This window comes from Microcaecilia unicolor, chromosome 3 (genome assembly GCF_901765095.1).
Source record: "Microcaecilia unicolor chromosome 3, aMicUni1.1, whole genome shotgun sequence".
Lineage (NCBI taxonomy): Eukaryota > Metazoa > Chordata > Amphibia > Gymnophiona > Siphonopidae > Microcaecilia > Microcaecilia unicolor.
The window spans coordinates 392,575,119-392,601,208 of record NC_044033.1 but is presented as its reverse complement, the minus strand read 5'-3'; the positions used below and the strand labels follow the sequence as shown (position 1 = coordinate 392,601,208).

At 42.1% G+C, this 26,090-nt stretch overlaps 1 protein-coding gene across 1 annotated transcript in view; it reads left to right on the top strand.

The window, feature by feature from the left end:
* KIF13B (kinesin family member 13B) overlaps positions 1-23,504 on the top strand; it is a 427,996-nt gene extending 404,492 nt beyond the window's left edge. The window contains exons 38-40 of the mRNA XM_030198710.1: positions 3,201-3,263; positions 18,304-19,330; positions 21,086-23,504. Coding sequence (XP_030054570.1) covers positions 3,201-3,263; positions 18,304-19,330; positions 21,086-21,381 — 1,386 coding nt within the window. The 3' untranslated portion in view covers positions 21,382-23,504. The remainder of the gene's footprint in view (positions 1-3,200; positions 3,264-18,303; positions 19,331-21,085) is intronic.
* The last annotated feature ends 2,586 nt before the right edge of the window (positions 23,505-26,090 follow it).

The following is a 26,090-nucleotide window of genomic DNA, read 5'->3' as shown; positions in this document are numbered from 1 at the left end:
GCCTTCCCTTCGCTGTGTTCCGCCTTCTTCTGACGTCAAGGATGACATCAGAAGAAGGCGGAACACAGCGAAGGGAAGGCTAGACGTCGGGAGCGCCGCCTCCTTCCCTGACGCTGCGCTGCCAGAACCGCCACCGAGGTAAATTTAAAAAGAAAAAAAAAGAGATGTTGGGGGGAGAGAAGAGGGTGGGCAGTAAAGTTGAACAATGGGAGCGGGGGGGGGGCAGGGGAGAAACGACAGCATGGATGCGAAGGGGGGGGGGGAGAAGAGGGCGGGCCAGGCTGGGACATGGGAGAGAGAGGAGCATGGATGTGAGGGGGGGTCATGGAAGGGAGAGAGGGGAATTGCTGGAAAAGGATGAATGGAGGGGGCAGGGGACAGAGGAGCATGGATTGGGATGGATTGGGAGGGCAGGGCTCAGGGAGAGAGGGGAATTGCTGGATAGGGATGAATGGAGGGGACAGATGGGCATGGATGGATATGGATTGCAGGGCAGGGCTCAGGGAGAGAGGGGAATTGCTGGATAGGGATGAATGGAGGGGGCAGGTGACAGATGGGCATGGATTGGGAGGGCAAGGCTCACACTCTCTCTCTCTCATATACAATGTCTTCCTGACTCTCACTCTCACACACTCTGTCTCACACTGTATCACATTCACTCTCTATGTGCCACACAGTCACTCACACACTCGCTTGGTCTCATACACTCACTCTCACAGAGAATCTGTTTCTCACACACACTCTCTCTCTCTCTCGCACACACACACACACTCTCTCTCACACTGTGTCTCACATACACACTTGCACACACTCTCATTCTCACACACACACTCTCTCTCACAAACACACTCACACCCAGACTCACTCTCTCTCTCACACACACACACTCACACTTTCACTCTGACTCTCACACAGTCACTCTCACATACACTCTCCCAAACATACACACTCCGAGGAAAACCTTGCTAGCGCCCGTTTCATTTGTGTCAGAAACGGGCCTTTTTTTACTAGTGTTGTATAAATCTTTTTTTTTTCTTACAATTGGGTGTGAGGCTGAGCCCAGTTTCTGTCCCCCAAGCTGGCTGGTTTATGACACTGGGTGGAAATGGACTTGTAGCCATCCCCAGCTCAATACCTATGACCAGACCTAAATTGTATGTGTCTTAGATGTGGCCACAGGCCAAGAATTGTTACTTTAATGGCTAGGTTAGATGGAAGTAAATTTAAAATTAAGAAATACCAGCATGGGCGTGGTTGGGGGGGCAGTGCCCCCCCAAATGAGCTGAGCTGCCACACCATCCTCCAATCCCTTGAGCCGCCGGCATCCTCTCTGAGAAAGCAGCACACGCTGCTTTAGACCTACCCCCAGAAGCCTTCTTTCTCCTTCAACTTCCTGTTCCCATATAGACAGGAAGCTGTAGGAGAGAGAAGAGCTTCCGGGGCAGGTCTAAAGCAGCATGTGTGCTGCTGAGGCTGCCGGCGGCTTGGGGATTGGAAGACTAGGGGGGGGGATACAGGGCACCACTGGAAGACTCCACTGCTGTGGCGGGTGGTGGGGAGGGACTCAAAGGAGATCGAGAGAGACGGGCAGGCCTGGGCAGGAAGTGTAAAATAAAATGAGACCACGGTGGGGGGTGAGTAAGAGAGATGGAGAAGGAGCAGAAGATGAATGGGATGGGGGTGTGGAGAGGGAGCAGAAGATGAATGGGACTAGGGGGTGTGGGGGACAGAGAGGGAGCAGAAGATGGATGAGACTAGAGGGTGTGGGTAGAGGGAGGGAGAAGGAGCAGAAGACGGATGCGACTAGGGGTGTGGGAAGAAAGGGAACAGAGCAGAAGATGAGTGGGACTTGGTGATTGAATGGGAAAGGAAGACAACAAGAGGAGAGAGAAGAAATAGAAAAGCCAACCTGGGAAAAGAATTTAGAAGACTGACACATGGAAAGTGGAAGAGAGTGGGACCAGCCCAATCAGAAAAATAAAGTGCTCAGACAACAAAGGTAGAAAAAAAATTATTTTTATTTAATGACTAGTAAAAGAGGCCCGTTTCAGAGCAAATGAAATGGGCGCTAGCAAGGTTTTCGTTGCCAACACCCCCCCTCCCTCCCTGGCCAACCCCTTCGTTGTTCTGCCCTTGCTCCGCCCCCAACGTCATGACGTTTGACGTGAGGGCGGGCATGGAGCGATTCCCCCCCCCCCCCCCCCCCGCCTCCCTGCCTCCCTCCCTGCCAACCCCTTCGTTGTTCTGCCATTGCTCCGCCCTCAAGGGCGGGGCCCGGAGCGATTTTGGTGGTTTCACCACCACGAACCTTTGAACCTTTTTGAAGGAAGTCAGGGCTTGGCTTCACTGACGTCAGTGTCCTCAGAACGTTGAGGGTGAGTTTTATTATAGTAGATTTTTAAAGATTGAGATGTGCCTGCTTTGTGAAATGTACATTTACTTTTTTTTTTTTTTTTTAAGTTTTGTATTTTGCAGAGTACAGGAGAAAACATTTATATTTCTCTCTTACCAGTATTGTTCTGCTTGTAGAGTCTGGCTTTCTTGAGTGGACGGAAGGGGGGGAGATCTCCATTTCAGGTTGTCTGAATGGTTATTTTGTGGTCCCCTATTTTTATTATATATATATATATATATATATATATATATATATATATATATATATATATATATTCAGTGTTCTAGGCTTGTGTGTTTGTATTTTGAATAACTATTATGAATATGTATAAGATGTATGTATGCAAATGAATATGCTAATGTGCCACACCCCACCCTTTGCCTCACCATACCAGAGGTTTTGCAAAATCATCCCTTGTGTCAAATCATTGTGCCAGATTTTCAGGCTGTATCATGCATCTCCTTGCAGTCATTAAAGCAAAGGTATTGGGGGGAGGAGCTTGAGTGAAAGTTTTGATTAAAAAGAAACCCTAAAGAATAACATGAAATGTTTGTACTAAAACAGAGCATTGTTTGAATGCCTTGTGTACTAAAAAGAGCTAATCCTGCATGCTAGAGGAAGAAATGAACTTCATCTTCTCAGGCAAGGGTTAGTGATTATATCGACATAATTCATAAAAATAGCTAAATCTGCTATTGGCTTGTGTGGCCCAAAGACGTGGGTTTTCCGAATATTTTTATGTTTTAAATTCTACCTACACAGGATTCATTGTTAAATGGATAATTCTGTATATGTTTTTGTGCAGCCTGTTCCCCGAATTATGATGCAACCTGCTAGCATAGATGAGAGTGCCTTAAACATTAAACAGGTAAGTACACTGCTACTGCTGTATGCATTAACATGAGTTCAGTATGGTCTGGCCTGTGACATAAATCTATGCATGTAGCACTCTGAACAAAGAAGCATTCCTTAGTGTCCCTCCAGACCTGCCTAGGTGGGTGGGTTTATACACTCCTACCTGCAGGTGGGTGGAGACTAAGAACTACAGACTAGAGAATGACACAGGGATGGGGACCTACGTTAAAAAAAAATTACCACATTTATTGCGGTACGGGAGCAAAAATTACTGCCCCGTGGGAGCAGTAAAAAGCCTTGCTCCCGTGGTTAAAAAAAAAAAAACATGATTATTGTGGGTCTGTCATCCCAGTGTACAGTAGACCTCCTTGCCAATATTTGTTTTCTTCCCTTCCCCTCCCCACCACATCTCTGTACCTTGCAGCCACAAGAAGGATCCCTACAGGCCTGGTCCAGACTTCCTGTTTCGCAAAAAGCAGGCCTGTAAGTATCCTCCTCGTGGCTGCAAGATATAGAGATGAGGCAGGCAGGGGGAGGAAAACAAAATGCCAGACCCATGGGGGGGGGGGCTTGAGCTAAAGGGGACACTGGTGCTGAACCCCGCTGTAGGGAGGAGGGGGGCTAAACCCAAAGGAGATAGAGGAGGTGGATCCATGGGAGGAGGGAGGAGGGCTGGAGCTGAAGGGAGGAGGCAGAGGTGCTGGAGTCCCATGCAGCAGGTTGGAGGGAAGGGAGAGAGGTGCTGGAGTCTCATGGGGGGGCTGGAGGAAAGGGAGAGCAGTGCTGGAGTCCCATGGGGTGGCTAGGGAAGGTAAGGGAGAGGGCGGCTGGAGAGAGGGAAGAGAGAGGGCTGGAAAAGTGGGAGAAGGTGCTGAGTATCTTATGAATATTCGCAGTGGGAACAAATCCCTCCTTAAGGTTTCTATCTCTAGTGCTTTGGTTGAAAATGGACATAAAATGCTTTACTGTTGGTACTATACACCCCAGCGTCTGGCCAAGATGTTCCATTTGGGATCAGCTTTGTGTTGGCAGCAGTGTGGATTAGAGGGGGATATGTTTCACATCTAGTGGTCCTGTCCTCATGCTCAGGTGTTTGGACTATGATCTTGCAATTTCTCTTTAATGTAACTGCAGTTCAATATCCTGTGAAGATTGACCACTGTCTTCTCCACTATAAACCTCGGGGGGGGGGGGGGGGCGTTAAAAAAAAAACCTATTCACTGTTTTGCCACGCAAGTGTTTGTAGCTAGTAAACTGTTTGTTGTTAACGACGGCGTGGAACAGTTCTACTCTTCCTGGTCTTCAGGCAATTCTACACAAGGACTATATACAACAGATGTCTAAGTTAACTTCCATGTGCACAGGACACTTATTGCCCTACCATAAAATCTGGGATTTATATGTTCAATGGACCTCACGTCTGAATGCTTCCTTCACTCATTCTTCACAGTATGGAGTTTTTTTGGGGGGTGGGGATGGTAAGAGGTGCTATTATTGAGATGTATTTTGCATTTGTTATGGGATTCTTAAGACAGGAAGGCTTCTGTTATCCTGATGGTTGATGTATTTACTTTTACTGTTATTCTTTTCTCAATAAAAGGGGGGAAAAAAAGAACTTAAGAACATGCATTGCCATACTGGGACAAACCAAAGGTCCATCAAGCCCAGTATCCTGTTTTCCAACAATGGCCAATCCAGGTCACACGTACCTGGCAAGATCTCAGAACAGTAAAACAGACAATGCTGTTTGTTCTAGAAATAAGCAGTGGATTTTCCCAAGTCTATCTTAATAATGGCTTATGGACTTTTCTTTTAGGAAATTAGCCAAACCTTTTTTAAACCCTGCTAAGCTAACGGCATTTACCACAATCTCTGGCAGCGAATTCCAAAGTTTAATTACATGTTGAGTAAAGAAATATTTTCTCCATTTTTTTTTTAATTTGCTACTTAATATCTTCATTGCGGTCCCACTAGTCCTGGTATATTTGGATAGAGTAAGCAAGCGATTCACCTCTTCCCATTCCACTCCACTACGTATATTGTAGATCTCTATCTTGCATTTCAGTTTCTATTTATCTGTTTGCTGTACATGCAGAGTAGTGGCATAGCCACGTAGAGGCCTTGGGGGCCTGGGCCTCCCCACCACTCCCAACTTTGGACTCAGACCCCCTCCAAAAATGCAGTACTGAAGGAATGGTTGGTGGGGGCTCAGCCACCGAGTCCCTTCAGCTGGCGGGGCTTGGGCATCCCTGCCTGCAAAGGTATGAGTGGGAGGAGTGGAGCGAGGAGAGCTGGGGGGGCAGGAGAGAGAAAAGAAATCCTTGTTATCCTCTCTCCCCCCCCCCCCCCCCCCCCCAAGTAAATGGGCTTCTGGCAACACCTCTGAGTTCCAGTTCAATTTTTTCCCTTCATTTATCTGGTAAATGACCTGTGGTCCCCTGTTTCATATTTGTCGAGTTTGTGTTTTGTGCATGTGACCAAGGTATGGTATTCTGCTAGTATATTGTTTCTATGTAGAGATTTGTAGCAGCCTGTTTCTTCTGTATTCTCACTAGGTGGTATATTGGAGTCTTAGGGTTTGGTGTAATACTATATTATCTCAAATATAATATGGACTTGTGTATAATATGTACCCAGAGTTTTAATCTTTAATGCAGGGGCTCTCAGCCCAGTCCTCTAGACAGTTTGCAGGATACCCTCAATGAATATGCATGAGAGAAATGGAGGTAGTACATGCATCTCCTGTTTCTGAGAGGCAGAACCATCAGGGCCTTCAGCAGCGTGGCCTAGACCAGTGTTTCCCAAGTCAAGTCCTGGAGTACCCCTTGCCAGTCAGGTTTTCAGGATATCCACTATGAATATGCATGAACTTGATTTGCATGCACTGCCTCCATTATATGCAAACCTCTTTCATGCATATTTATTGTGGATATCCTGAAAACCTGATTGGCAAGGGGCACTCCACGACCGGACTTGAGAAACACTGGCCTAGTGGTTCTGTGCATTTATGCCACTTTTTGTTTTTTCATTGGAAAGCGGCTTGGTAGCATGGGGCTAAGAGAGCTATACCACTCAACATGGGGTGGGGGTAGGGGTGTGAGTAGATAAGGGAGGGAAAATCCACAGAAGTTTGCCCAGGGCACCATAGGTGGTTAAAGCGGCCTAGATCAAGTCTAGTATAAAGCACATAAATTAGGGTCTGAAGCTGGAGGAGGTATGCCATCTGGTGTTAGGGCTAGCCCATAGACCCTTTCTCTTGCCAAACACAAAAGTGCTTGAATCGTTTTTGTGTCTTTGAGTCTGGCCTGAAAACATACTCTGTTAAGGTTCACCTCCATGCACATGGCATTTATTATCAATATGCAGAGGGAAACCCCATTTCTATACATCTTCTAGTTGTCAGATTTGTGTGGAATTGTTTCAGTTGAAGCCTCATATTGGGCTTCCTACTGTGTCTTAGAATTTCAATGTGGTTCTTATTCACCTAAGGCCCTACTCAAGTGTTGAGATTGTTGTGAAACTAACATATGTAACCTGGAAAGTTGAGGAATTTTTTTTGTGCCAGTCTCACCCAGCTTTCTGATTCCTTTGACCACCAATAAAAAGTATTTCTTATAATACAGCATGATAAAGGGAAGGAATATTAACAGGGCTAAACCAGGATGGCATCTTCTAAACATTCAGCAAGACTACTCCGTAATTTTAGAGTTCCTAGTTTGAAACCTGTAGGCAGTAGATTTAGATTCTAAGATCTGCAGTGGAAGAATAGTGTGTGGCACTGTGAAGTGTTGTGGCGAGTGTTGACTGCTTATAACATCTAAAATCTCCAGATAGCAATTAAATCTTTTTATTAAAGACAGCAAACACTCACCATGGTACATACTAATTTTCACCCTCATCTTTTTTTTCTCCCAGTCTCCTCCCTTTTCATGGCTCCCACTTCCTCTTCTCCAGTAGGCTCCATTATCCATAAAGCCGAACCAGGTCCCCTGTCCATTCCTCTTCACATCCTGAACCATGGACGACTCATGATTTACATAAACTAGTGACCTTTTCAAGTCATGTACAGGCATGCTGATTTCAGATGTACCTTTCATCGACTTCCTTATTTCAGTCTTAGAGTACCCAACCACCAGCTAGTCTTTCCACAAGCTTTCTTCCATGTTCTTTAAAATTCTAGGTAGCCATGTTAATCTGAACTGTTAAAATAGGTACCACCTTTTCAACAGAGAAATGGACTGAATAGTCAAAGAAATAGGAGTAGCCTCCTCTTCTCCCTGTGATGGTGCCTCCCTCCCAGGAGGAAGGCAGATTGACTGAGAAGTTGGCTTGTAGTGTTGTGTCTGATAAAGGTCTTCATTTTTTTTTTTTTTAAAGCTCTTAACTCATGAATATAGCTACCTCTGAAGTCTGCAAATCTCATCAACACTTAGCCAGGAGAGGAGGGAATGAAAAGTTTAATAAGCTTATTGATGGATTTATCAATTAGATATTACACATGCCCAGTCAACTAGAGAAGCCAATTGAGTTAGTTAGGTTGGTCTGCGTTGCAACTTTGAGCTAGCTGAGTGATTCATTCGTCTTAAAACCTATCTGCACTGTTGCAGGTAACTATTCAAAAGTTAGGGTTTTGAATTCCACTCATGTCCTTACGTTATTATCCTAGATCATATTGTGGAACACTGTCAGGCTTATTTTCGAAAGAGAAGAGTGCCCATCATTTGACACAAATCGGGAGATAGGCGTCCTTCTCCCAGGGTCGCCCAAATTGGCATAATCGAAAGCCGATTTTGGGCGTCCTCGACTGCTTTCCGTCATGGGGACGACCAAAGTTCACAGGGGCGTGTCGGAAACATAGCAAAGGCGGGACTGGGGCGTGCCTAACACATGGGCGTCCTTGACCGATAATGGAAAAAAGAAGGGCGTCCCTGACGAGCACTTCGGCGACTTTACTTGGTCCATTTTTTCTTTGCGACCAAGCCTCAAAAAGGTGCCCGAACTGACTAGATGACCACCGGAGGGAATCACGGATGACCTCCCCCTACTCCCAAAGTGGTCATTAACCCCCTCCCACCCTAAAAAAAAAAACTTTAAAAATATTTTTTGCCGGCCTCAACAGTCATATCCAGCTCCCTGACAGTAATATGCAGGTCCCTGGAGCAGTTTTAGGGGGTGCAGTGCACTTCAGGCAGGCGGACCCAGGCTTGTGGTAGTAAATGTGAGCCCTTCAAAACCCACCAGAAACCCACTGTACCCACATGTAGGTGCCCCCTTCACCCCTTAGGGCTATGGTAGTGTTGTACAGTTGTGGGTAGTGGGTTTGTGGGGGGGGGGGGGGTTTGGGGGGGCTTATGCACCTGGGAGCAATTTCTGAAGTCCACTGCTGTGCCCCCTAGGGTGCCCGGTTGTTGTCCTGGCATGTCAGGGGAACCAGTGCACTACAAATGCTGGCCCCTCCCATGACCAAATGGCTTGGATTTGGTCGTTTCTGAGATGGGCGTCCTCGGTTTCCATTATGGCTGAAAATCCGGGACGACCATATCTAAGGATGACCTAAATTTCTCAATTTGGGCGTCCCCGACTGTATTATCGAAATGAAAGATGGACGTTCATCTTGTTTCGATAATACAGGTTTCCCTGCCCCTTCGCCGGGACGTCCTGCGAGGACGTCCTCAGGAAAACTTGGGCGCCCCTTTCGATTATGCCCCTCTGTGTGTTCAATTTCTTTGCATAATGTTTGTGATGTATTGTTTATTGCTATACATGGCATTGCATTTTTTGCCCTAGGGCTAAATGGATTATTTCAAATAAGCTTCAAATGCTGCTTTTTGAAATGCATAGTAACCTCTTGGCGTTCCAACCAGCATTCAAAAGTTTGCATTCTCAGTTGTTGCACAATGAAATTAGAGTAAGACGTTCAAGTATTATTCTTCCTACTTGTGACCATTGACTGCTCATTGCATACAATCTGTGTACATCATATAGTCTGCTCTATACCAGTTGTTGCCTTTAGGGACTAACTGAGATGACAAAAATAATTCTAAGAAGGAAATGGAGCTGATAACTTGAAGTGTCAAAGCAGGGGCATGCATGAAAACTGCATTTCTTTATCACATTGTGTCTTTTTAGCAGCAGAAAAACTAAGTAATAATGACAGGTACTTTACCATACTAAATTTTTAAAAATATCTTATTGGAAAATGTTTCAAGCTTGCAAAGTCACATAAATAGAACACTAAAATTACCTTTCCCTGTTATCTATTTATTTTTTTAATGAATTAAAATGTTTGCAACCAAGAATATGAAATCTACTAAAGATGCCTTAATATTTTAACAGGTAGTCTGGCAAATGATGTTTCAGATTTTGTAAGCTTTGGATCAGCCGCAGCTCATTGAAGTGATCTGTTAATATTTGGAGGCACAGTTAATTTCATGCACTAAGTGGACAGGGAGCAATGGAAGGGAATTTGGAAACAGGATACAAAGGAATGGTAGCGTAACTGGCTTTGAAATGTTTATTTTTTAATGCTTTGATGAATCGCCAAATCCTGGGAAATCCCCTATCTAATCGATTTACAAAATTTCACAAATATATAAAAATAAATGTGTGATTTTTCCATTATTTGGTTTCTTTTTCAGAATGGATAAAGATATAGATTACAAAAGCATCCTAGTGCAAATAAATCCTGCATTCTTAACAGTTTAAAATAATCCCATGACATAAATCTTTTTAGTAAATATAAAGACACATTTCTTTAACCGACTCAAGTACATTTTTCCCCTTCACATAAGGGAAGGATAGTTACATAATCAAATATTTGAATGAAAAACTTATTTCTACAATTATCTAACCTCAGGTAGAGAACAGGCATTTAGGGGGCAACTACTCTTAGTAAAAAAAAAAAAAAAATGGAACATATGAAAGGTAGCATTCTGGTGTTTAGCTAAGGTATAATGAGACATCCCACTAAGTGTAGACCCAATTTCTTACAGCCAGGAAATACTGATAAGGACAAAAGAATGGAACACAAGGCTCAGATATTATTAAAAAAGTATAAAAACTAATTTATTTTATTGGCAAAAGTGGAAGCTGTGAATCAGAAAGAGTGCATATATGCTAAATTACCCAAATTGATGGTATGGCAATGAGTATTTAGGTACTTGTCAATGCAAGGTAAAGATAACACACACATTACCCTAGTCCTGAACTGATTAGGACCCCTAACCCCCAGGCACTGTAGGAAAAGAGAGCAGGTCATGGAGCTGTAGAGCCTCTCAGGAGATGGAGGGTCAGACAGGAGCAGATAGCAGGCTGTCAGGTGCTTTCACTCCTTAGACAGGGGCAGGCAGACCAGCAGGCAAAAGCAGATGGCAGGGCTGGGTTTTATGAGCTTCAGATGTCTTCATGATGCAGCCAGCTCAGATCTGGGCTGTCAGCTTCTTCACTGATGTCATTTCTTGCATGAACTGTTCCAGATAACACCCAGATAATTGCATATTTTTTTCTGAAGCTTCTTATACCCTTCCCTTCATAAGGTGGGCCTCTCAGTCTGGAATATTGCTATTATTTGGGTTTCTGCCAGGTACTTGTGACCTGGATTGACCACTGTTGGAAACAGGATACTGGGCTAGATGGACCATTGGGCTTGACCCAGTATGGCTATTTTTATGTTCTTAAACTTGCATTAGAGCCCCTTCACACCCTTCAAATGGATAAATTATTTTATTTATTTAAGTATTTTTATACTCCCTAGACCTAAGTGGTTTACAATTTCTTATAAGTATGCATGCTGTTGCCATAATGCAGCTTGATATCTACCTCCCTTGGTCATAGAAGGGAGTATTGTGGTCACATTTGTCACTAAATATACATCTGTTTCCAGAACTCTCTGGAAAAACAACATCAGGTCTTTAGCTTGCATATTTTGAAATTCACACAGCCTTGCTTCTCCCCTTGGTTCATTTTTGTCCACCAAATATCAAACATGTTAGCTTTCAGCAGCCCTGTTTCTCACAATTCTCTCAATTCTTGGAAAAGAAAAATATGTTGTTATGTTAGGCAGGTATTTGTCACTTATTTAAGTTTTCTTGCTTGTTTTTCTTGTCCTGTTTGTTAGTAGTTTGTTTCCCCAGACAATTTTTCCAAGTTCCACGACCATCTGGTATTTTTGGGCGGGGGAGTTCTATATCAGTTTTACTTCTTATGTCAGAGAAATAGGCCAATGGCTTCAAGTTCTACCCAACAAATTGTCCTTGTAGACTGAGGTGAGCAACTAGAGCTTAATTCCCAAAACAAGGGAATGAATGTTGGAAGCTATTGGGAAAACACCTAAGTCAGATCTCTTACAAATCTGGGAACTGCAGTAGGGGGCTCTGAACAAATCAACATTTTTTGAAGGGATAAATAAACGTGGATAAAGATGAGAGGGTGTATTTGGCTTTTCAGAAAGCATTTGACAAAAAACCTCATGAAAGACTACTGAGGAAATTAAAAAGTCATGGGATAGGAGGAAGTGTCCTATTGTGGATTAAGAACTGGTTAAAAGGTAGAAAGCAGAGTACGGTTAAGTCACTGCTGATGAATCTTTTCATGGCTATGACCCCATGAAGGGAACATAGTGGGGTTCCCCAGGGATCTGTGCTGGGGCTGCTTGTTTTTACCATATTTATAAATGACATGCAAAAAGGAATAACAATGAAATTATCAGATTTGCTGGTGACACAGTTATTCAAAGTTGCTAAATTACAAGAGGAGTGTGAGAAATTGCAAGAGAACCTTATGAAACTGGGAAACCGGGCATCCAAATGGCAGATGAAATTTAATATGAGCGCAAAGTGATGTGCTTAGAGGAGAGAGATCCAACTATAGTCAAATGATGCAAAGTTCCACATTGGGCATCACCACCCAGGAAAAAGGATCTAGGTGTCATTGTTGATGATACATTGAAATCCACTGCTCGATGTGCAGTGGCAGCCAAGTAAGCAAATTAGAAAGTAAGAAATTATTAGAAAAGAAAGGGCAAGTAAATGGAGAATGTTATAATGACTTTGTTTTGCTTCATGGAGCAACCACAGCTTCAGTATTGTGTGCAGTTGTGATCACCGCATCTCAAAAACGATATAGAAAGAGAAAAGATACAGAGAAAAGATAAAAGGGATGGAACAACTCCCTTATGAGGACATATGATAGAGGTCCACAAGATAAAATCATGAGTGGAGTGGAACAAGTAGATGTATTTTTGGAAAAAGTAAAGAATTCAAAAGGACTAGAGGGCACACAATAAAGTTACTAAGTAGTACATTCAGAACAAATTGGAAAAAATATTTCTTCAAATGTAATTAAGCTCTGGAATTTGTTGCCAGAGAATGTGGTGAAAGCAGTTAGTGTGGCAGGGTTTAATAAATGTTTGGACAAATTTCTCAAAAGTCCATCAAAAGTTGTTAAAATGGACTTGGGAAAATCCACTTCTTAGTCCTGGGATAAGCAGCATGAAATCTATTTTACTCTTTTAGGATATCGGGTACTTGTGACCTGGATTAGCCACTGTTGGAAACAGGATACTGGGTTTGATGGACTGTTTAGTACTGCAGGGCTACTCCTCAAGGTCCACAGACAAGCCAGGTTTTCAGGATATCCACAATGAATATGCATATAAGAAATTTGCATACCAAGGAGGTAGTGCATGCAAATCTCTCTCATGCATATTTATTGTAGATAATCCTGAAAACTTAGCCTACCTGTGGACCTTGAGGACCAGAATTAAGTAGTCCTGCAGTACGGTGATGCTTATATATTTATTTATGACTACCAGGAGGAACTTCATCTCCCATGAGCCTAGAGAAGAGAAGTAAGGTGGTGGTTGGAGCTGGAAGTTACAGCTAGGTGAGCTGGTTCAAAACAGTTTTTCCAAGCCAGTGGGGAGTTTTTCCTAAAACTGTTTTGTTGCAGCAGAGGAAGTTTACTCCCATGGGGGATAGCTCAGAGTCTGCAGCCCAAAGAGAGAGAGATTTTCGCCACCTAATGAGCATAAGTTTGCCCATACCCTGAGGGCAAAAAGCATGAAGATTGAGCAGCCAAAGGAAGATAGTTTGTGGGGTTCAGGAATGTCCAGGACTGTAAAGTTAGTTTGTTTTGCTCATTGTGTGAGAAATAAGGAACTCTTATTTTAATGCCAGTGGGAAGGTTGGCTGCACTTGTTTTGTTGTGCTACTAAGGGTGATGGCAGTCTTTGCTCCTATAGTCATCAGGTTTGATAGAGAGTAAAGAATTGCACATAAGCGAGTTAAAAGAAAAAAACTGGACTGGATAATTTGGACTAGAAATGTCTGCTTCATAATTATTTTGTATTAAGACTGTGAAAATTCTGGCATGCAGTTGGACTGGAGCCTAGCTGGAATAAGGGGTGGATCTGTGCTTACCAATGTGGATAATGCACCACAGTTACAGGATGAAATAACTGTTATTTTTGCCTTGCTAATATGGAGACCTGCTTGGGACTTAAGGAAGTCCCAGCTTACTGAGATGCTACTGAAGGGTGCTAAAGGGAGGCACTCCATTGAGATTCTACCACAAAACATGAGGTGTTCATGTTTTGCTTGAGCAAGTGGAACAGGCTTCCTCTTTCTGTAATAGGAGACCGTCATATTCTGGAACTAGACCATTTCTCGTGGGACAACAGCTGGCAGGAAAAGAACATTCTGGCCAAACTCTTCAGTCATTTCTTGGTCTCCCATGAATGGTGTCTGGATCAGGATGTGCAAACAAAGATCTGGCTGGAGTTCAGCATACCTGAAGGTACATGTTTTTCTGGCCCAAGAGGAATCAGAAGACAGGATGACAGCAGAAGCCTTTTTGTTTGATAACATTTGGAAGGGACCATGGAACTATAATATTCATAGTTCCATCTTCGCCAAGACAGATCTGGGTTCTGTTCCTATGAGATACATTCCAAAGGAATCCAGCCTAGTTAAGATCTTGTCTGGTCCTTATGCAGTGTCAAGGAACATTGCCCCCTTTCAGCATCTCACAGCCTGGATGATGAAGACATATTAAAATCATTAGTCTGCCTGACATATTAAAATCATTAGTCTGCCTAAAAAGGTGACTGAATGTCTTCTGGTTTGTATGTAATCTGCCAGACAGGCCTTATGGTTTAGATGAAGGTGGTTTATGTTTGATGTGAAGTCAAGATGCTGGACTGTGTATCTTATAGAGTCTAACACAAAAATTGTTTAAATACATTATATCTTTCACACTTTGTTAAATTAAACCTCATAGTGGCAGTAAGTGCCAATTACACTGTAGAATGAAAACCCTGTCTCTTTGCAGCTTTCTTTATGAGATTTGCTTGATTTGAAAGTTTTCATCAGGTTCTCTGTAGTGTCATGGGACATCAGTATGGTTCTTAGGCAGTTGATGAAGCCTGTCCTTTGAACTACTGAACACTTATGGGCTCAAGTACCTGATCTGAAAGGTTGCATTTTTGATGGTGGTCAATGAACTCCAGGACCCTATGAATTATTTACCCTGCACCAGATTTTATCATAATAGAACAGAACTTTGCATGCATCACATGTTTGCCTTAGGTCAGTGGTTATCAACATAGTCCTGAGGGCATATCCAGCCAGATGGGCTTTGAAGATATCTACACTGCAAGGAAGGATGTGCCTTGAGGGCTTTGTTGAGAGCCACTACTCTAGATGTTGTTTAATTTCCACAGTTGAACTTCCAATATTTTCTCTTAGGTTGCATGCCCACAGAGAATAGCTAGTACTTCACTACTTGGGCTGCCAGAGAGCCATCATCTTATACTGTAAATAGAATGAAACCATAGATATTTCATTAGACTTTCTTCTGATCCAGACAAGCCAGGATTGTGATGATAAAATGTACAATTGTAATTGAATGACTGATTGCATCTCCAAACAAACCTAACGTTAGAGTAACTTATCAACGCCTACAATGTTAGGGCTGTAGTAATATTGCTTGCTCACTCCAAATAAGATTTGTCAGGCTTGGGATATTAAGTCCATGTATTTACATTCTATTATTGTTTAGCTATGACCTCTTAACAAACTAGAAGGTTTGGACTTTCTGTCCTCCATGTCTCATGTTAGGTGGGGTTCTGGTGGCCCTGAGGAGTGGCTCCTGCATTGGCTGGATGTCGAGGGGTTTGCTGGAGTATGTGAGTCTGGGGGTGGTGGAATTCTTGGATTCTCTGGGCTGAGTGGTCAGTCCAGCCAAGAGCAACCTCAAGCTGTCGCAGGTGCTGGATTGTCTGGGAGTCTATTTTGGCACCCAACAGGGTTGTCCTATTTCTCCCGGTGGCAATAGTGCTAAACAATGTACATCAGATTTGAGCCCTGTTAAGCTCAAGGGATCTGCAAGCTCAATCTTTTCTGCAGGTGTTAGAATCCATGGCAGCAACCTTGGAGGTAGTCCAAAGGTCCATGTGCATCCCCTGGTAGATTGAGATATGAATGGATCTAGGGATATTAGGAACTCCTGGCTGAAATGAGGCTATTACAGAGTGCAGTCTCCTTTCGGGGGTAGAGTCCAGTTCCTCCTTTCCTCCCTCAGGAACATTATATTTTGGGATCTGCCTCCTTCATTGGTGGCAGTCTGTGTTTTTGCTGATTACTCTTTACAGTATCTAGGGGATTCCACTTGAGTGACTACAATGAACTTATCTTTGGGGAAAAGGCAATTTGTGTACTTATAACAGGTATTTTTTGAAGACAGAGGTTTACCAGTCACACAACACCACCCACTTTCTGTTTCAAAATTGTTCTTCCCCAGTCAGAGTTCTGTTAGAAGTACTGGAGCAGATGCATAGCAAAGGCTTTTTAGGCTTTTCCAGAAAGCTGTGGAGTAGATGTTTATCTAGCATAAACCATGCTCATGATTCACTTGTATGACTGATATACTGCCGCCTTTAGAGAATGCTTGTTACAAGTATATAACCTTAGTTTTCCAACAATATTCAGATCACTTTAGCTTGCTTAATTGATGAATAGAGAAAGCCTATTTAAGGAGACAGCACACGGGTTTAGAAAAATGTACTCCTTAACATAACTACCTTCTTCCACCCAGGCAGAATGACTTCATAATATTGCATTCTTACAACCAGATAGAGCACTGGTATTCAGAAGTCGGTAACTTTTTATTATTCCCCCTCACCCCACCTTCAAGTCCACAAGGTGGTGGTTAATCTGTTCTATTTTCTTTATTGCTTCAGTTCTGACTATGGTAACTTTAGTATACTAGTATAGGTTTATTTGCCCCTTAATGGGTAACAGTGAGCAAGAAAAGAGAATTGTTTTAACTATTCAAATATGTATTTCTCTTAGACTGAAATGTAAAAAAAAACAGATGGTGAAAGCTTCAATGTGCTACTGAGGCTTTTACTCCAACTCTTCCTACTTTATGTGAATAAAAATAGATCTCTTTCCTTGCTGTTATGAAATCAGTAGTTCAGTCTCTGGCATCTTGAGTCCCACTAGTGGTTCTTAGAAGATGTACTACTACTACTATTACTGATCATTTCTATAGCACTACTAAACTGTAAACAGCAAGCCAGGCATATCAAAGTTGCAGAGCTAGGCCATGGTGTAAAGTGTTTTAATGTTTCAGAACACTTTAATCAGCAGTAAAGTTATCAAGGATACAATTATACTGTACATAAGTATTGCCATACTGGGAAAGACCAAAGGTCCATCAAGCCCAGCATCCTGTTTCCAACAGTGGCCAATCCAGGTCACAGATTCCTGGTAAGATCCCAAAAAAGTATAAAACATTTTATTCTGCTTATCCCAGAAATAGTGGATTTTCCCCAAGCCCATTTGGTCTATGGACTTTTCCTTTAGGAAGCCATCCAAACATTTTTTTAAACTCTGCTAAGCTAACCGCCTTTACCACATTCTCTGGCAATGAATTCCAGAGTTTAATTACACGTTGAGTGAAGAAACATTTTCTCCGATTCATTTTAAATTTACTACATTGTAGCTTCATTGCATGCCCCCTAGTCCTAGTATTTTTGGAAAGCGTAAACAGATGCTTCACATCTACCCGTTCAACTCCACTCATTATTTTATAGACCTCTATCATATCTCCCCTCAGCCGCCTTTTCTCCAAGCTGAAGAGCCCTAGCTGCTTTAGCCTTTCCTCATAGGGAAGTCGTCCCATCCCCTTTATCATTTTCGTCGCCCTTCTTTGCACCTTTTCTAATTCCACTAGATCTTTTTTGAGATGTGGCGACCAGAATTGAACACAATATTCGAGGTGCGGTCGCACCATGGAGTGATACAAAGCCATTATAACATCCTCATTTTTGTTTTCCATTCCTTTCCTAATAATACCTAACATTCTATTTGCTTTCTTAGCCGTAGCAGCACACTGAGCAGAAGGTTTCAACATCTTATCAACTACGACACCTAGATCCCTTTCTTGGTCCGTGACTTCTAACGTGGAACCTTGCATGACGTAGCTATAATTCGGGTTCCTCTTTCCCACATGCATCACTTTGTCCTCTTGTAATTTTTCACAATTGTCCCGCGATTTAACTACTTTGAATAACTTTGTGTCATCAGCAAATTTAATTACCTCACTAGTTACTCCCATCTCAAGGTCATTAATAAATATATTAAAAAGCAGCGGTCCCAGCACAGACCCCTGGGGAACCCCCACTAACTACCCTTCTCCATTGAGAATACTGACCATTTAACCCCTACTCTCTGTTTTCTATCTTTTAACCAGTTTTTAATCCACAGTAGAACACTACCTCCTATCCCATGACTCTCCAATTTCCTATAGCTTTTGTTTCTAATGGAAGTCCTAGAATATGATTTTTGATGATAAATTTGTGGCACATGAGGTATGAAGGATACTTGAGGCTCCTTCTAGAGGTCTCTAGATCTACAGTTCTCTAAATAATAAGAAATAAAAGACTGCATCACCTCTGGGATGTTTATACACCCAATATATGTGTATGCTTTACCTTTCCAGCTTCTAATATCTAATACTAATCCTTTGTTGTTGTTTTTTTTGTGGTTTAGATGACTCTGGAAAAAGCAGGCAGAGAACAATCTGAGGTAACTGTGTTATCCCCCGAAGTCCTGAAGAATAATGGAAAGAACCACAAAGTGCCTTGTCAGAAGCAACCAGCAGAAATTCCAACTCAGGATTCCCAGGAAGGGCCCCCAAGCCCACTGAGTGAGACTTCCAGTGGTTATTTTTCTCACAGTGTTTCAACTGCAACACTTTCTGAAGCACTAATGTCAGGGGGTGACACCCCTGTAATTCAGGCAGGCAGCCCAACCCCTACCACCAATGATACCATACCCCCAGCAGTAGATACTGACATTCTACTACAGTCAAACCTGTTACCTGTATTGGGAAGTTATCCGACTACTGCACAGCTTAAACCTCAAATACAAGTTACCCAGTTGCAACCTAAAGAGAGTGATGAATCTTTAGACAATACCATCATGAAGCTGAAAACTGACACACCAGCAGTAGCTCCTGTAGATCAAAATGGAGTATTGGAAGATTGCTGTAGAGAAACTGGTACACAGTCTTCTCATTCCAGCATCACACCAAACAAAGAACTACAGTCAGAACAACATATGGTAGTTTCTGGACCAGTTCTCAGTAAAAAGGACTCCTTCAAGCTAGGTGAGGGATTTGGAATGTCCAATTCACAATTTCAACCCGATGTTTTATCACAATCTAAAATCACTGTCTCCCCATTCAAAATACAAAAAGTGAGAACATCCGAGCTGAAATCTTTCACAAACATGCTGAGTGAAGAAGCTGGATGCCCACTGAGTGTAGAGGAATCCACGAGAAGAGCTAAAAACAAACAGGGAGCTGAAAATCCAGAGCATGAGGATGATTTGGAGGGAATGGAAGACCGGTTGGAAATGGCCTCTGATTCCGAGGAAGCACAAGAAATTCCAGAGTGGTTGAAGGAAGGTGAATATGTCACTGTGGGTGCAAATAAAACGGGCACTGTCCGATATGTTGGATCGACAGATTTTCAAGAAGGAACTTGGATTGGTGTGGAGCTGGATTTGCCTGCAGGTAAAAGCCTTTGTTTGCATTCCTTTTTGAAACAGTGTTTAGATGCCACTATAAGTGGTTAAGGCGGTTGACTTAACAGACTTTAAAAAAGGGTTGGACGGCTTCCTGGAGGAAAAGGACATAGAATGTTATTGAATGGACTTGGGAAAAATTCACTATTTCTGGGATGGGCGGGACAAATTGTTCTTTTGGCCGCTGTCGGAGACAGGGTGCTGGGCTCGATGAACCCTTGGTCTGTCCCAGCATGGCGATGCTTATGTAATTATGTAAGTACTATGCTCGGTCTAAGAAAATTTGTTAAGACCAGTTTTCTGAGGCTATACAGTAAGAAGAACTAAAAGGTTAGCCCTTTGTAGTGGCTAGATCCAGGTTTTTGGGGGTCTGAGGGTGCATCCAGTCCAAGGGTAAGAAGCTAAATTCTGCACACATAAGTCGCCAAACGAATGAGTGAGGCAAATACAAGGACCTTTATTGTAACAACACAGGCAACATGATTTGAATAGCAAAGGGCTTTGTAATTTTTGGATTCAAGTTTCCCTTTTTTTTATCAACATTGGCTTCACAGGTTGCTGACCTCTGAAGCAGGCTCAGATGCCGAAACACAGCCGTGTCGGGTCCTTCAATGTGTTGTTACAATAAAGGTCCTTGAATATTGAATATCCTCTTTGTATTCGCCTCACTCATTCGTTTGGTGTCTACTTATCCGTGAAGATTTTGTCTCTGTCCTCCTCCTCCTTTTTTTAATCCGTATGATAAGTCAAACTGAGGCCTTGGAAGGTGATCTTGAGAGAGCTGGAATCTGTATAGCTGACTATAAATGGTCACTGCACTGCTCTGTGTACAAGGGATCCAGAAACATTAGAAGACCCATATTGGGGCTGGGCAACTACGGTCCTCGAGGGCCACAACCCAGTCAGGTTTTCAAGATTTCCACAATGAATATGAATATGCATGAGATCGATTTGCATGTACTGCTTTCATTGTATGCAAATAGATCTCATGCATATTCATTGTGGAACTCTTGAAAACCCAACTGGGTTGTGACCCTCAAGTACCGTAGTTGCCCAGCCCTGTCCTAGATGAATTACACTGACAAATCTAGAGGAAAAGAGACAAGAAACGAGAGGTTGCACAGAAGGGGCTGAAACATATATTTCCCTGGTTCCTTTTGGGGACAATGTCTCTAAATGGGTTATTTTTGCACATACCATTACAGTAATGAACCTCACTCTTAAGCCAGGGTATGTGGAGTATTATCTTAGTGTCTCAAATTTACTGCGTTCCTTTTTGTGGCATTCATTCAGTGCTTAATCTGTCTGTAGAGATGCTTCTTGTTGAATACAGTTAAATCCCTGTGTACGTCAAGGAAAGGGAAAGTGGGCTGAAGCGATTGAATGAATTCTCTCTTCACAGCAGGTGTAGAATAGCAAAATGCTTCTAGCCTCATTCGGTCTAATGATTAGACAATATATCAAAGGAATAATAAACCTGTCCCACTAAGGATAATTGCCAAGCGACATTCCTGTCTACCTGTTCTGATGAGCATTGGTTTGTGTACCAGCCAGCACCACTGCAGTTTGTTTGCAGTGCTTCTGCAGTGCAGGATAATTTAACTAATTACATCTGATTATTGTAATTACAAAAAAACAGATGATCCTATTTACTTCGTAAAACGATGGACAGCAAATAAGCAAGTGACTCAGCATCACTTTTCTGTGTTGTAATTCCTTTTATCTTTTTTTGTTGTTTTCAAAGGTAAGAATGATGGTTCCGTTGGGGGCAGGCAGTACTTCAAGTGTAACCCAGGTTATGGTGTTCTCGTGAGGCCCAGTCGTGTGAAGAAAGCCACTGGGTCTGCTAGGAGGCGTAGCGCAGGAATGCGCCTGCAGGCAGGGACTTCACCCGAGAACCGAAAGACCAGTAGTTTGTCAAATTCAGCATCCAGCTTGAATTCACTGACAGCCATGGCCAAACCAGAAGGAGCATCATCTCTCCGACTTGAGGAGAAGAGCCAGAGGAAGCCAGAGAACAGAAAGTCCTGGGCTAACTGAGAGAAAGCAGATATGCCTGGTTATGTTCTTGTGGAAGAAACAGTGAACTGGTTGTGTGCTAGTATGGATTCTGAATTGATGAGAAGCCTAATGGCCCTGAAATATTCATATTTGTGTTGAGAGCTGCTATTTCTCCGTGGATAACCAGCATCTGCACTTCCCTCTGTCTGCATTACCATTTCTTGTCTGGGCTCAGGATATTGTTATTTTCCTGTTAAACGTAAATCATGGTATGTGTCTATAAATTGGACTACCTAAAGGCTCAAGCTCATGGCGTCAGCAGACTGGGCAGCTGCTTTATTTTCTATGAGAGCTGCAGCCTGCTGTTTTCCTCTTGCCTTTCTTTTCCAAATGCTGCTTCCCCTCCTTATTCATTCTTTTCTGCTGCAAAATAAAGATCAAAAATCACAATCCATTCCATAAACAAAGCAGATTCTGGGGAGAAACATTTGGCCCAGCATTAATATAGAAGCTGTTATTCTCCTATGACGGAGCAAAGAACATAAATTCTCCGGAATTGGTCTGGCCTAGACTTCATTTCACTGCCCTCAAAGACCCACATCACGTGTGTGATTGGTTTTGGCGTATGGATCTTGATTGATTTTACAGTGTATGGACAAGCTTCTACATTAGGTAAATGCAGAATAATTAGGTAGGAAGGAGGGAGATGATTCTTTTCTGATTGGTTGTATTTCCATTTGGACCTTTGGTGGGGGATACAGGGGTATTGCCCCAGTGCTCAAGGTGCTATTTTTACAGAAACGGTTCAACATGACATCTGTGCGCTGGGGACCTCCATAGCCCCTGTTCAACTGTTTCAGCAATCACTTCAGCATCTTGCTGTTAATTTGCAAACAGTCTGCAGCAGATACGTTTTTAGTTAAAACAGGCTCTGTCATTTTTAAAGTTGATGGGCAAAGTGCATTTTTCTTTTTGTTGCAATATGCAAAACAATTACATTGTATTTATTTAATTTATTATTTTTTTGAATTTATGTAATGTGTGCGATTTACAATCATCCAACTGCTTGCAGTTCTGTACACATTCCAGCCGGCGCCCATAATACACTGCCCAATTTTTGGGGGCTATGGCCACCTGCAGCCCATCAGCACAGCCTTGGCATTCATTGAGATTATTAAGTTCATTTCTTTTTAACTGGTTTTTAGTGCTTTGTTTTAAGGGCTGGATCACCTCCACTGGGTGTAGCTTAGTTTCCTTTGGGAATTTTTTAATGTGCTTAAGAAAATCCAAAACTTTATTATGTAATGAGTTGAAGTATTTTGTTAAAAACCAAGCGGATACAAGCACGGTTCAGCCCAAGGCTCTGGACTCACTTGGCACAGGGATTGTAAATATGCATGAAGGAGGGCTGGATATGACTGCTTGAGATGTGGTTCTTTGCATGACTGTGCTGAAGTTGCATTGTGTTGACCTATAACACAGGTATACAGTATAATATATTCCAGTGCCTTAACATTGCAGATCACAGCATCAAAGGCTGATCTATAAAAGGGTAGAGCATGGTGTAAGTGCTGCCAGGTGCAACATTTTACACAGAATCATCAGATCAGAAATTTCATTTTTTTTAGGGGTTAATAAGTATTGCTTTATCTGTGCCAAGAGGCAGCTGTGTCTTTCTTTCATGTGGAACTAGTTTTAATGTTTGCAGGCAATATTCTGTAAAGGAGAACTTTGCACAACAGAGAGAAAATAAATTTAATTTTTGGATTTTGAACTTTGTAAAAAGATTTCCCTTTTTCTAATTGCAGAAGATGTTGAAAACATAACATTAAATTTTAATGTGCACTAAGCTGGTGAATCAAGGTTTAATTAATTTTAATAGAGTCCTTTCCACATTTCTTCTGTGTACTCGTTTTTAAGTATTGCAGAATTTTTCGGGCATGGTCTCTAATTTATTTCAGTTCCATGCACAGAGACCTTTGTACAGTGCTTTTCAGCATTTACTTATTACAGCTTAACAGCTCACCGAGACACATGATCAGCTGATTTCATGGTTACATGCTCTGTTTAATTCTGGTGTGCCTCGAGCATAGACTGGTCTGCTCTGCTCATAATGGACTCTGTAAGATGAAACTGAAATAACCCACATCCAAAGAATCATTTTTTAAACCATTTGAAGACATGTATAATCATAAAGTCCTATGAGTGTGAACATCAGGAGTTTCCACCTTATAATATTTCTCCATCTCGAATACAATGCACATGTTTATAAGTCAAATCTTCATATGACCAATGATTCTTTGTCACAAATCTGTTATCTTCAAACGTAGTTTATAGTATTCCCTACCAAACATGTTGGTAGTGTTTTGCCACGATCTACTGCCTGAACACATGTAATTTTTATTTATTTTGCATATATATTGTAAAACCCCGCCTTCATTTATATGCATTTGGTTATCTTGACAACAGTGCTACAGGTGATCCCTAGTGTGAAGAAGTTTAATTGGACCAAATGTACAGTTACTCAGTGTGTCTTTTGCACTTGGCTAGCGTACACTTCAGATCACTAGTATATCTCCAAACCAGCCTCGTTTCTTCCAGTCCTTCGATTTTTCGCTAATACAATCAAATCAATATTTAAAGTCAGCTACGAGAGTGTGTGTTTTTTAAATGCCAGTCACAGCATTTTAAAAATGTATATATTCAGCGCATCCGTCGTACGAGGCAATGGCGCTGACTGTACATGGGCAGGACTTGCCAGCTGCCGCTCCACATATAGCAAAAATATTCATATTAGCTATATGGATAGAAGCTGAATATCACCGCTGTCTTTTTAGTAGGTGAAATGCCCTCACTTTACTGTTGCACTATCCAGATATGTGAGAGTGTTTGGAGGGAATTTCTGGCAGCACTGTTCACATAGTACCGGTTGAAAATTCACAGGTAGGAGACTTCCTCATTTATCAGTGGCCACTCAATGTGTTGAAATTAGCAACTAATCCATTCCACACTAATATTGATTTTAACAATTGTACAGTGTATTTTAGCTAAACCTAACTCCCCCCCCCCCCCCCCAAAAAAAAAAAAGTATTTAAGCACCATGATCAGTGTTTATTTCAAATGCTGAGTGTGGTATTTAAGGTTATACCTGGTTATTCAGTTGCGGCCAGTACCCAGATACAGATGCTGCGTATCTGGGTGTAACTTATCCGGGTATGGCCTGTATTCAGCTGTTTTGCTGTCCTAACTTGTCCAGATACTGATCTAGGTACTGGTGCTCGATGTTGGTAATACCTGGATAAGCCTGACTCAGCTCTGCCTTCAGACTGCCCTGGCACTATGCAGATGGCACTGAAACAGTAATGATTTTCAGTAGTGTTTTTTGGATGGTGTTGAAAATCAGTGGCTAGCCCCAATATGTGGCATTTATCCGGTTAAGTGCGGCCAAATATTGAGTGATATTTTTTCCAAGCCTGGTGTCTGCATTAGAGATGGAAAAGTTAAATTTAAAGTAAATGTACCTGCTAGATTTCTTTCAGTATCAACAAAGCTGTTCCTTGATTTTCCTCTTTGAATTGAATTCTTAGTTACTCTTTTTTTTTTTTTTTTTGTTTGGTTGGTTAATTCTAGTCTATTTTCTTATGGTCACAGTCCATGCTTTAAAAAGTCTTGTAAGTTCACTTTTTAGGCTCCATATACTATATTCATACTTTAAATGCTTCTGTGTGAGACATGCATAGCAATATAAGTAAATAGCGCAGGAACGCCCTGATTTTAGTTTAGTAAATAATGAAGTGACCAAACAGTAAGCACTAATTCACTGCTTCCCAAACCTGGTTCTGGGGGCATCCCAGCCAGTCTGGTTTTCAGGATACCCACAATGACTATTCACGAGAGAGATTTGCATGCATGCACTGCCTCCATGCAGATCTCTCTTGAATATTCATTGTGGATATCCTGAAAACCTGACTGGCTGGGGTGCTTCCAGGATCAGGTTTGGGAACCACTGCACTAATTTGTTATCACACATATAAAACAAACTGAACAAAAGAGTTGTCTTGATGTTCTCTTGTTTTTAACGAACAATTGAGCCATCAAAAAAGAAAATATTGTTAGCTAGCACTGATGCATTAAATGAAAAGGGAGAGGAGGAGTAAAGGCAACAGGCCATGAGACAGTTTGGTATGGTCTGCCTTTGAAATGTGCAGTGCTGTATAGAAAGGCAATTTGCAGTAACATACTGGCCTAAATTGCTATTCATAGATGATGATTCCACATTGGCCACTTAAGTAATTTCCAACATCAGTCCTTCCACCATTTAATAAAAGTCTCTTAAAGACACTTTCATCTGCTTTGAAAACCTATTATTTCCTGCATGCGTTCCCTTCTGTTGAATGTTAGATGGGCCATTTTAGTTGGACTGGAGGTCTCCGATGGCACTCCCCTACCTTCCTATTGTATTGTACAGTTTGTTTACTTCCTTTTTAAGTTATAATTTGACTTTTAAACTGATTGTATTATAGGCTTCCTTGTGCGTTCTTCACTTTTATACTATAAACTGCTTAGATATATTTTTATTTGCAGTACATTAAATAAAGATAAAATTTGAAATCATGATTATGCATAATGCTTGGATTGGCCGCTGTCGTGGACAGGATGCTGGGCTCGATGGACCTTTGGTCTTTTCCCATTGTGGCATTACTTATGTACTTACTTATGGATGTACATATTACGTCATATTGAGGTGT